The following is a 12945-nucleotide window of genomic DNA, read 5'->3' as shown; positions in this document are numbered from 1 at the left end:
TTATCCACCTACAAAGAAGATTTTTACTCTCTGTAATGCGCCTCTTTCTCTTTCTCTCTTTCTGTCACTGCGTCTCGATCATTAGCATAAGCCACTTGCTTATGTAACAGTACACTTTCTTTTCAAAGCTCAATAGGCGCGCGTTATTCCTCTCTCATTACTTGATGATAATTTATGTCAGTCAATGAGATTGCTCGTGTGCTACCGTTCAAATGAAAGATGAAGACATGACACAGAGACAGATCAAATCTTTTGGAATTTTTATTAGATGGAATCTTGGTTGGCAGATTCGGCTACTTAAGTTTTATAGCTATTTGTGAGTCAGTAAGTCAGTGAATAAGTGAGGAGAAAATTAAAAAAAAATATATAAAATCATTATTATTTCTTCGATAAATTTGTACATCTTGATAATAAAAAATAACTTATGTTTAATGACAACAAATTTTTACAATTTTGAGATTTTATGGCATTTGTCTACTAAAAAGACATCACCTTTAGAGTAGAATTCTTTAGAAAACGACACTCTCTTAGCTAGTTCCGGGATTATTATATCAAAAACCTGTTTTTCTAATTTTGGAAAAAATTTATCGTCTTTCTTATAAAATCGGAATTCTTTAAATACCAAAATATGTCACTAGATCATTGGGCTGTAGTTATAGTTACGTAATCAGATGTGTTTATAAATATTTATTAATATAATTTTAATTTCGGAATATATTTACATATATGTATGTCTAAATTATTCTAGAAAAAATTTTTTTTTCTCTGTGCAACGGATTATTAAGAAATTTGAAAAAAATTTGTTATAAAATGAACTTCAGATAAATAATAGACATATTAAACATATTTATTTCCAATCAATTAAAAAGAAATAAATGCGTATTAATATATTAGTCGCGTATTTATGAATTTAGAAAAAGATTCTTTCAATAATTATTTATGAGTTTATACGTCTACGATTTTTCTTTTGATTTTTATTCTTGTTGAATGAAATGTTTCGCTGTCAGCTGACTCTGACGTATCTTATGATGCAACAAGATACATGTATGATGGATTATCCACTTCGATCCATAGAATTTAGTTAGTTAGCCTAATACATCGCCATATGTTTGTGTGTTAATCTCTGCATTAGGATCATCCATGTATTGCGTAATGAAAAAAAATAACATTATAAAAGACCACCGGATTAAGAGGAAAGGGATTTACGTGTAACCTTTAAAGAAACTTAAAGTGCATTTTATCCCTCAAAGTGCATTTAAAATTGCTTCGAGACTGGTATTAGCTTTCGAATTACTTAGTACATATTTAGACTAATACAACCGCGCGCGCATTTCAATAGATAATTCTTTTATATATACGTTATATTATAAATGCTATTCAAAATCGAAATTCCACGAAAAAGATTAATTACTATAAATCTTTCGTAACTTTTAATATGCGTTGTTTAATCGAAATCCCTTATGGCAATAAATAATTAAATCGAATAAAGAATTAGTTCTCGACTTGTTCACACACAGATGAAACCGCGTGCAGCATCTCTCAGCATCCGTCCCTCAAACATTCCTACCTGACATTTTCAGCCGCACAACATGTTGTGCCATCACCGGCTCGCATGGCTGGTCATTTAAGGATTTCGACATATGGATATGAAAATTTTGGCAATGCCATCAACGATGGTAGGGCGTAACTCGCATCCCAATTCGGGCTATATATATTCTCCGTCAGCTATATATTGGACCAGTCTATAGTGAGCTCGTCTCAGATCATCTTATTGTCTTCAAGAGAAGGAGAGAGAGATCGTAAAACTATCAACCATGAAGCTGGTGCGTGTTTTTCGATAATCAATAATGATCCTGCAAGAGACAAAAAGTGTTTACGCGATCGCTCAGTGGATCGATCGGAAAGTTTTCAAATTCTCCATGAATTTTTCGAGGAATAATCGTGAATCTTTTATCGGTGTGGTGACAGTCCTCAAAAACTTTCGCTCGTTCAAGTTTTAAGGATTATGAAATAATCACGAGGCATTGCGTTATCACACGACGCGTTAAAATTAATTAAGGCCATTAAGAAACATTATCACACTTTTTTATGAGAAGAAACAAAATATCTTGCAAATATTAGAATTTAGGGAATTCATCACAATTATCGTTTAAATTACAGCTATTTTGGACCCACTTAAATAAGACAATACATGCTTTTTATTTTGTATTTACTTAAATCTATTTTATACGTAATTAATATTAATAAAAATTATTAATTATAAGATATTTATCTATGTACAAACATAACATATAGTTATTCATATATATATAGTTCAAAATTTTTGTTTTTATGAAATTTCAAATATATGAAACTCGTAAGAAAAGAAAAATATTAGAGGTCTAAAATAAAAATAATCGAAAGTTCTAATAAAATATATATTGGGATATATACACTAAAATATTTTATTATTAATAAATCGGAATCATTTAATAAGTTATCCTAAATTATTTTATTATACTTTAGATCGTTGTCTTTGCTGCCGTCATCGCTGTCGTCCTCGCAAGACCTGCGCAGCCACACGATAGCCAGACTGTGGTCGTGAAGGAGACGCCTCTGGACAATATCGGCGTCGATGGATATCAGTTCGGTTATGAGCTTTCCGACGGCCAGGCCCATCACGAATCCGCCCAACTGGTGAATGCCGGTCAGGAGAATGAGAGTCTCGTCGTCCGCGGTAGCTTCTCCTATGTCGACCCGGTCACTAATGTTAGGTACACCGTCAACTACATCGCCGACGAAAACGGATTCCAGCCGCAGGGCGAACATCTGCCGTCTGTCTAAATCTTATTGTTAGCGAGAACCTTAGCTGCAAATATCGAATTCTTTCGCAATTCAATCTCGTTTCTATGTTCGAAGAAATTCGAACTTCCTCTTTGGATTTCTTCGATCATAGTTATCTCATGACACAGAGTGACTTAGTTTTAAAATAAATTCATCTTTGCATAATTTTCGTCGTTCAAAATTTACTCCACGACTCCTCCATTTCCAATATGTTATTCTGATTTTGTTAATGGATAAATAATTCTCAGCAAAATAGAGAATAAAGCAGGTTAATAGATGTTTGAAACAAATGATCTTTAATTGATCCGATCAATTTACTCATTTACTTAAAAAATTATGCAATATACACTGTACATATGTTACAAAATAATATATATCTGTATCCTTTGATAAATTAATAAAAATATATGAATGTATCTAAATATTATTTATTATCATATGATCTATATATTATGTAATAAATACATAAATATTATATATATATATATGTGAAATATATATATAAAAATATATATAAATGATATGTTATAGAGAATATTTTCGATATAGTAATGTATAATATTCTATATAGGAGATAAACAATCAATATAATAAAATAATTTAAATACTTGGAGTATAATATAACATATTTTACATATCATTTTAATTATATAGCCTTATTTGTTTAATTATAGCTCATTAAAGAATAATATCAAAGGTTACAGAAAATAAGACCATATCTTTAATAAAGGAAAAATTATTATACGGATTTATAGACTTTCTTGAATTGTTTGTCTATTGCATTTGTATTGATATTGAAAATAGCTCTTATTTATTCTCAATGTTCTTCAAAAACATTTTTAAATAACTTTATCTGTTACGTCACATATTCCACGTTTATTTTATACATCTATAATTCCCTGTACGGATTATGATAAAATTATGACATATTATAGTGAAAGAAAATAGAAAATTAAATCAATACTTTTTAATTGAAAGAATTTTTAAAAATTATATTAAATTTGCCTAATTCTAATTTTTACAGAAAAACAAAAAAATATATATATATATATATATATAAATACCAATTATTTTTTTATTTACAAAACCATTATATAAAACAATTATATAAAGAAATGTTTTAATAAATTATTATTTCTACCGTTAAACATTTTTTAATTACAAATGTTTTCAATATTACTAATTTCTTTTGTTCATATATATTGTATTTATAAGAATATGCTTTAATAACGTATTTTCCAAGCATTTTTAATATAATCTATTGATAATTTTCGACTAAAATTTTAAAAATAATACTATCTACCATCACATTAATGGTAGATTTCGCAATAAGATATTCTACGAAAAAAAATATGAATAGGTTAAATAAGTAGTTTCCCTTGATCGTATCGAAAATTAAAAATACATTATTTCTGAATACGTTATTATTGCTTTCAAGGTTTCGGTGAATAGCGCTTTTCGAGGGCGGCATAAAATTTCGCTAATAGGGGACGAGATAAATCTAATCTATAATTAAATATAAATTCTCTTGTCACTATTTTATAGACCAAGGATGTATTGATTTGTCAGAGAGAGAATCCCTTGATTTGTGCAAAGCTATATATTATAAAGGTTGCATTAATAATTAATGATGATCTTTCGAGTAAATATTCTTGAGAAAAGTAAAATTTTTTTCTGCTCTCTTACTAATCAAACTGTTAACAAACTTTGTAATAAACGTTATAGATATATAACTAATAATTATATATATTATAATATAATTATATACATATATATAGGAGGGGGAGAGATTTAACCTAGATACAATCTCAATACTGTAATTTTATTAAATATTTTTTTAAATATTTTTAATATATCATCTAAATAATAACAAATATATATATATATATATATATATATATATATATATAAATTTATTATTATTTAGATGATATATTAAGAATATTTAATAAAATTACAGTATTGATTGTATTTAAGTATTATTATTATACATGTTGGTCTATTAATATTAATCTATTAATTTATTTTAAAATATGCCACAACTTTCGAATGAAATTGCTTAATCTTGTTTTTATAATTGATTTGTTAATTACGAAATGGCTAAGAATGTGTCAACACATTTGTGGATTTTTGATATATAATAATTACATATTTTTTATTATTGACAATATTTGTAATGAAAAATTTTGCAATTTTCACTACAAAATAGATGATATTTTCAGATCACTTGTGGGTGAACAATTTTCAAGAAGGTCGATATTTTGGTCATAGTTGACACATGTGCTAATTAGCCATACAAATAAGGGAAGGAAGGTGAGAGGTGAACAGGCCCGGTCAAAGCAGTAGGAGAAACGCTATAAAATCGCTGCTGATTTCGGCTATCCACACCAGTTTTCTCCTTGGTACAAGAGTAGCTGCACCTATCATCAACATGAAAACAGTGCGTATATTTTGGGGCTTGAAAATTGTAATTTCATTGAGTCCAATTTTCGTTTCCATACACATGAAAATTTATCGTAACTTATAAAGAGATCATTATCGTGAATCAGTTTATGAGAACATCAAAATATTATACTTGCAATCTATTTGGAACTAGTCGCTTTTCATAACAGCCGCGAATAACTAATTAAGCGAATTTTAACAGATTCTTATTAATTGACAATTAGTAATATTAAAATGTTCTTTTTCTCTTTAATCAGATCATCGTTCTCTGCGCCCTCGTAGCCATCGCCGTTGCGGCTCCTCCTTACGATCAGACAGTAGTCGTGAAGGAAACTCCGTCGGATAACATTGGCATTGATGGATATCAGTTCGGTTATGAGCTTTCCGACGGCCAGGTCCATCACGAATCCGCCCAACTGGTGAATGCCGGTCAGGAGAATCAGAGCCTCGCCGTCCGCGGTAGCTTCTCCTATGTCGACCCGGTCACTAATGTTAGGTACACCGTCAACTACGTCGCCGATGAGAATGGATTCCGCCCCGAGGGAGAGCATCTGCCTTCCGCTTAGATTAGTTGAAAACTGATTGTAAATAATACGCTTCGCACGTGCACAAGAATTTAGTCATCCAAGACGGCCATTGTTTGAAAAAAAATTTCGATTTCTACGATTTGATACCGTAGCAATTCGATTCCATTTTTATACAATAATTAGGCCTATTTCAAATAAGAATTTTATTAAAAATGTGTAAAAAAGAATTATTGTTATATCTTGATAATTATAGCGTAAAAGTATATTAAGATATTTTAATTAAAATTTCTATATTTTATTTCTCCTCTCCTTTTCTATATATCAAAAATATATTTATATATTTTAAATGTTAAAGATATATATATATTTTTAAGGAAGAAAGAATATTAAAAAATGCAATTAAAAAGACACTCCCTTTTGTGAAATCATATGATTACCGTAACAAATATTTTCGGATCATTAAGATATAATGTGTGTATGAGTGTCGTAATATTTTCCAGATATACCGATTATATGAGCTATGAATATTATTATATCTCAAAATAGAAATTTTGCTCTAAAGTACTTGAATTGATAAAGAATTATTTGTATGTTGCGTAATATTGATACGACTGATAAAATAAGTTAATATTTAATAGAAGATATTAGACAAAATTTACAATTATGTATACATCTTGATATAAAGCATATTAGACTGTACTTCAACTTGTACATAGATATATGCATAAATTACGTTTATACTTTTTTAAACAATATAATTGTACAATAGATCATTAATTTGTTTCGCTACAATCGTTTAATGCAGTATGTAGTAATTATCACTTTCTATTCTTACTTGTAACTCTTATTAAAAATACTTTGACATTTTAATTAATATAATCACATATAATCATCTCTAACAACTAGTTATTTACTTGCAGAATAAATCTTAAACAGGAACAATGAAAGCTGGAATATGGCCTCTTTCGGCATCTTCGTCATATAGATTGTAAAAAGTTATTAGGAGAATATATTTCGGCAAGAGGTATAAGAGGCAAACGGTGAACTAAAATTCCGATTCGAATTTCGCGCTCTTCCGGAGAACATAATTCCGCAGAGGTTACTCAAACTGAAATAGTTTTCAGTAGCTAGCTTCTCGATATTAGAAGAACATGATGGTAAATGAGTAGAGGTAAGACAATCCCGACGTGTGACGCGAATTTTAAGATACAATTTCGTTTCATATAAATATTATATTAATTTCTAATTAACTTTTAACAGATGCGGATAACGAAACGTCGATTATAATTATCGATGAAAATTCCGGAACAAATTACATACATGTTCTCTAAGAATCGGGAGCGGATAGATTATCAGGAGAATATGAATCGATAAGAGGTAAAGCGAGTTGAAGTAAGTTGCGAATTCAAATATTTGCTATATTTGCGATATCAGGGGAGCATGATTCGGCGCAGGTGATGCGAATTAAATTCCAAAGTGGCGCAAATACAGGTGACATCGCGGCGCCATCTGTCACGAGATGACAGGTGTTGCTTCGTGGCGTGTGTCGTGCCGTGCAAGTGTGTTGACACGTCGAACCGTGTCAAATTTACGCGATACTCTCATCTCGCTGTATCCTCGCGCTAATATGACTTTCATTTGTGATTCTTAACGTTAACGCGACGCGTTTATCGGTACAAGACGTGCGCGTCGTCGCGATTTCGTCTATCTCGACCTTTTCACCTGTTACAGACACGTCATCGTGAAACGGTTTTTCGTTTCACGACTGCACGAAGGTTAGAATTCTTTCTGCGCCGAGACGGTGAATCCCTTTTCCCTTATGTTTTTCGTTTCTCGTCTACGCGTACTTGATTAATTTGTGTCACGAGAGCGTAATCGATGGAAATTGAACCGAATACATGCGATGTGATCGCCAGTGGTGATCGTTGAAGCGGATCGATTCGAAAGGAGCACGAATACGAAGAGTGAAAATGGCCAAATTCCGAATGTTACCGCGCACTTCGCGCATCGTGGCACTCTGTTCAGCCGCGAATTTCATAAACGCCGCGGACAGGGTCATCATGCCCATCGCCATCGTCCTCATGACCGACGAGTTCAAGTGGAACCTGTACTGGCAGGGATGGATACTGTCCGCGTTCGCCTTTGGATATTTCACTAGTCAAGTAGGTTGATCTGTATCTTTGTATCGGTGCTGGAAAATGCACATATATTAATGCGTATCATTTTGTTTTTCAAGATCATTGGTGCAAGTACAGCGAATCGTTTTGGCTGCAAAACGGTACTCATGTTGGCGGTTTTGTTGTGGTCTATTAGCACAGTAGTCACGCCATTTCTAGCACAGTCGGTACCGTTACTCATTGTCTGCAGGGTGGTTTTAGGCCTTGGAGAAGGCCTAGGTAAGATTGAGAGAAGTTAATGAAAAATAGCATGATTCTTTGTAACAAGATTTAATATTGTGTTATTTACAGGTCTACCTGTGATATTTCACTTATTTGCACATAATGTTCCTGTAGAGGAGAGGTCGCGTGCTTTTGGCTATCTTGTAGCTGCTGGTTCTGTCGGCCAAGTAGTCGCATCTGTTGTAAGTAAAATCATACTTTTTATATATATTTTATATTAAAATATATATTTTAATTATATAACTTTTCTTTTTACAGATATGTCCACGCTTGGCATGGCAAACTGGATTTTACCTATTTGGAACTATAGGTATTTTATGGACTTTATTATGGTTGGTGCTATATCAAGAAACTAACTCTCAAGATGAGATACCATTATTTGTTCCTAAGGTAAATACCTTTTTTCATATTTGTAATGTTTAATTTTGAATTCTGTATTCATATATAATAATTAACAGGTAGCTCAAAATAGAAGTTTACGTTGGACCGAGTTCATTGCTCATTGGCCATTGTGGGCTTTATACATAGCACATTTTGCAATGAACTGGAGTAATTATATAATAATGCAATGGCTGCCGACATATTTGGCAAGAAACTTATCTGCAAACAAAGAGAGCATCAGTTTGACAGCGCTTCCTTACATTGTCAATTCTCTTGTTGGCATTGGTGAGTATCAAATTTTTCCTCCAATGTATCCCCCAATTTTAAATATTTTTAAAGAATTTTTAAAGAAAATATATATTTTTTTTATAGTTGCTGGCCATAGCGCTGATACTTTGATACAAAAGAGATGGTCCGTTTTATCCGTTAGAAGATTGATGACTAATATAGGCCTAATAGGACCTGGAGCATTCTTATTAGCTTTCTGTGCTGTAGATGATCTACTTGCAGCAGTCGTGTATGTAAACAATTAAAACATTGTTATTTATCATGTGTTTTAATCGGAATATTGAACATTTTTTCCCAATAAGATTTTTACATGATGTAGATTATATAAAAATTTTTTTATAGCTTTGTTTCGATATCTATGGGCCTTTGTGCATGCAATTCTGCCGGACACCTAAGTAATCACGCAGATATAGCTCCGAATCATGCGGGGGTTACATTTGCAGTCTCAAATACAATTGTAAGCATTTTCCTTCATCTATATTACACCTCAATTGCAACGCGGATAATTGCCTGCATTATCTATATTTTGCATTTGTAGGCAACAATACCTGGAATTCTGTGCGGCCCATTGACGGCTGAATTAGTGACTGCCTCGCATGGTTGGTGGATGCCAGTTTTCGTGTTAGCGGCAGCGATCAATTTCACCGGGGCTATAATATACCAAAGCCACAGCTCGGCACTTCCAGTGTTGTGATATGCTCTCAATCGAACATTATGCATTAAAGAAAGAGAAATAGTCAAGTATTTGTTGAAGATATGATGCGAAAATGCATGTTTGCATTAAGAATTGTAAACGATTTTCAGTCTTGCAACGATGAATGATTACAAGAAGTTGATGCGGTGCGTTTGGTTATGGCGCATTGGAGAATTGGAAACATATCAAGGTGCTTTATTTATATTAATATTAAATCTTATCACTTTTTGAAGTGTGATTTTGAGTAGTGCCATAGTTTGATGAATGGAACAAAGTTGATTTGAATAATTAATTGAAAAATATACATGGCAGATACGCTTACATATATACATATATTTATGAAACTAATTATGCATTTTAATTTATACATGTACTCTATTAATTAAGAATTAGCAGAAAGCATTTTGTGATATGTTCTGATAAGAGTGTATAATTTTAATTTTGCAGTGTGTTAGGATATAAAATGTATATTCTATAAAACATAAGACTGTACATATAAAAAACAATTTTAATTCTTTCACATTTATATATTATTTAAAGAATAATTTAGCATAGAAATTTTATGAAATGGTGAAAACTACAAAATTTAAAATGTAATTTAAAAATATTTTTAAAAGCAGTAAAATATGAAAGATTTCCATATCATTAGACGTGGCAGACACATTACACAAGTTATAGAGATAAATTCTTTTTCAAGTATTCCGATTGCAATATTTGCGACAATTTGTCTTTCGATAAATTTTTTTCTAAAACATTCAATCCGATCTTAATAAAGGCGTTATCTTGGCAACTTGCTAGATTTAATTGTTTCGAAGTACCGATAGATTTTATCGGTCGTATGTCGTTCTTATACGATTCTGTATCTTCGAGGAATGTACTGTCACAAATTTTTTTACTGCCTTGAATCGTATCGATTTGCGTAGTATTAGTCGCGATATTTGAACAAGAAAAATTTTTATCCCTTTCGTTCATGTAATCTTCCGAATCATAAGTGTCATCGCATTTCTCGAAATTTTCATACAGTCCATACGATCCAATATTATGACTCGCAAGAATGTTGGCAATATCGCTTGCCGATGATTTTATATCTTGAAAATACTCTTCTTCTTTCTGCTCTTCGATATCGCGCGGTTTACAAATGTTATCGCTATAATTTTGCAAATACTTTTCGATGGAAGATTTAATCTTCATCCTTGTCTTGCCATCGTCTTTAAACGCCAGTTTCATTGTATCTGTTATATCTTGTTTTTTATCGCAGGTATTTAATGTAATTGTATTGGCTGATACAATATCATTATCAATATTATGCCCGTATGCGTTAGTATGTACAGATTGATTTTTCGCGATATGTTTCGATGAAAATATATTTTTAGGCTGTTTATTCGTCAAAATATTTTCTGCAGTTTCATCGAATCGTATCTTTGCTATATCTTTACTGATTATTTCGGTATCAAAATTTTTCAGATGAGAGATTTCCGATTCGATTTTCGCTTTTCTCTTGGGAAAAATTATACTTTTCACAATTTCGGCTTCTTCCTCTAAACTTGATTTACTGGCTGTCTTAAGGACATTTGTCGCGCTTTTATGCAAATAATGATTTGCTTTGGGATCCATATAGCGTTTCTGAATTCTGTCTACTTCGCATGTCATCTTTTCCAATGTTTCGTACAATTTTTTCGTATTAATACTGCTGATGCAATCTTTACCCTTTGTCCAATTTTTTTTCGCTCGTAATGCTTGCCAAGCCGACTTTACTTTTTCCACTTCATAATCTATATCACTTGGCTCGCCTGAAGTGAACATGAATACATGATGAAAATATATCTTTAAAATTTATGATTCAATACGATGAATAAAAATGAAGCGAAAAGAATTATTCGATATAAAGAAAATAATTTACATTCATCGTCAAGTTGTTTGCTCAATGTTTTCGCCGAATTCTCTTTGCCAAGTATTGGCAAGCAAATATTCTGAGTAGAATCCGTTACATTCCAATCCAAATGATCCTTTACAAAATCATTACGCGAATTCAATTCCGGCAAGGCAGCAGATGACTTCCGTTTTACGAAATTTCCATTTTCCACATCATTATTTGAATTGGCGAATGACGCAATATCTATATACATTAATATAATTAATGAATATAAATGTCAAAAATGATAGTGTAAAAAAATTGATAATTCAAATAATATTATATATTTTTTTAAAAAAGAAATATTAACAAATTAAATAATTAATATGAAAATATTAAAAATAAATTTTATTCTTTAAACTGTATTTTAATCAATTATGCAAATAAGATGTATTGGTTTAGGAATTTAAACAGAAATATCTATTGATGCAAAGAGAGTATCGAATGTATAATTAATTCCGCAGACCTGTTCTCGCACAAGGCAATTTTTGTTCAGAATTACTCGTAGATCGCAAACAAGCCCGCGATGTTAATGGATTTAATTGCTCGGTATTGGCGAATGGATTGAAATCGTAAATGAAATTGTTCGTCGCTGGAATTCTTTTTATGGGATTCGCGCGTAATTTTTTACCCTGCTTCGTGATATTCTCCGCAACCTGTTTTGGAAACATTTTCTTATCAACGTTAGGTTGATTCTTGTGATAAACTAAGAGAGCTTTTTGGAGGATTTTATTGTAACTATTAAAATTATATTTTTTTATCTAAAAACATATTAAGCGTGCTGTCTTGGAACTTAATTAAGAGACACATATTTTAACTGTAATTTTCAAATAAAGCGAAAGAAACGTACAATATCACGTTTTACTTCCAGGAGTTCCTGGTTAGATTGTTTCGTCTTGATTTTATTTTGAGCAGCTTTGATTTGTGATTTTCGATTAGAATTGCCATTTAATTTATTGTCTTGAGAATCCAGATTGCTCTTGGTTTGATCGCCGTGCGCTTTAAAATCTCGCGGGAGTTCCGAACATTTTTGCCTATCAAGGTGTGTTCCGCTTAGATTTCAGAAATTTTTTTTAAATGCGTAAAAGCTAATGTGCATTACTTTTAGCGAAAATAAATGAAAGATAATAATTTTTACTTTACGTAAACATCTGTACAATTATATTTTCCGAAACATTGTTTATTGCTGTCATCGTGGAACACAGGATTCTTAGATTCAGCCGTCTTTTTAGATTTTTTTTGATGTGATTTTCTCAAGCTGTTGAAAATCATCATGTATTTATGTGTGCATTTAAATATTTAGGATTCTCTTGTACCCACTTTGTTGTAGAGAGAGCAGTTAATTTGCCTTTCAGTTTGACCTCATGTTCCGGCAATGTTTCTTCTTGTTGTTTTTGTTGTTCCGCTTTCTCTATGAAGACACTCAAGGCGTTAATTCTATTATACTTTTCACAATTTTGCTCCTTGGAATAGAAAAAG

At 31.5% G+C, this 12945-nt stretch overlaps 3 protein-coding genes across 3 annotated transcripts; all 3 read left to right on the top strand.

Annotated features, from left to right (window-relative positions):
- Window positions 1-1680: 1680 nt before the first annotated feature.
- On the top strand, window positions 1681-2988 carry LOC145959594 (flexible cuticle protein 12-like). Its single transcript, XM_083078586.1, has 2 exons — window positions 1681-1823; window positions 2506-2988. The coding sequence occupies exons 1-2, from the start codon at window positions 1815-1817 to the stop codon at window positions 2821-2823; spliced, it is 327 nt and encodes a 108-aa protein (XP_082934712.1). The 5' UTR covers window positions 1681-1814; the 3' UTR covers window positions 2824-2988.
- A 2124-nt stretch (window positions 2989-5112) lies between these two features.
- Window positions 5113-6069, top strand: Cpr13 (cuticular protein 13). Its single transcript, XM_083078582.1, has 2 exons — window positions 5113-5263; window positions 5523-6069. Exons 1-2 carry the CDS (start codon window positions 5255-5257, stop codon window positions 5829-5831), a joined length of 318 nt encoding a protein of 105 aa, XP_082934708.1. The 5' UTR covers window positions 5113-5254; the 3' UTR covers window positions 5832-6069.
- A 1012-nt stretch (window positions 6070-7081) lies between these two features.
- Window positions 7082-12318, top strand: LOC145959590 (uncharacterized). The gene is made up of 8 exons (XM_083078580.1): window positions 7082-7954; window positions 8029-8188; window positions 8261-8373; window positions 8450-8581; window positions 8650-8857; window positions 8945-9089; window positions 9203-9317; window positions 9399-12318. The coding sequence occupies exons 1-8, from the start codon at window positions 7763-7765 to the stop codon at window positions 9552-9554; spliced, it is 1221 nt and encodes a 406-aa protein (XP_082934706.1). The 5' UTR covers window positions 7082-7762; the 3' UTR covers window positions 9555-12318.
- The last annotated feature ends 627 nt before the right edge of the window (window positions 12319-12945 follow it).

Source organism: Camponotus vicinus, unplaced genomic scaffold (assembly GCF_025532165.1).
Source record: "Camponotus vicinus isolate PSW18456_S1 unplaced genomic scaffold, iyCamVici1.0 SCAF_1, whole genome shotgun sequence".
NCBI classification, from domain to species: domain Eukaryota; kingdom Metazoa; phylum Arthropoda; class Insecta; order Hymenoptera; family Formicidae; genus Camponotus; species Camponotus vicinus.
Note: the sequence above shows the minus strand (reverse complement) of the source record. Positions and strands in the feature narration are given on the sequence as shown.

Excerpts from the sequence above, each read along its gene's own strand:
- LOC145959590 (XM_083078580.1), top strand. The coding sequence starts at position 7,763 with ATGGCCAAATTCCGAATGTTACCGCGCACTTCGCGCATCGTGGCACTC. Across the intron at positions 8,582-8,649 it reads TACCATTATTTGTTCCTAAG|GTAGCTCAAAATAGAAGTTT; the intron begins GTAAATACCTTT and ends AATAATTAACAG. Across the intron at positions 9,090-9,202 it reads GATCTACTTGCAGCAGTCGT|CTTTGTTTCGATATCTATGG; the intron begins GTATGTAAACAA and ends ATTTTTTTATAG.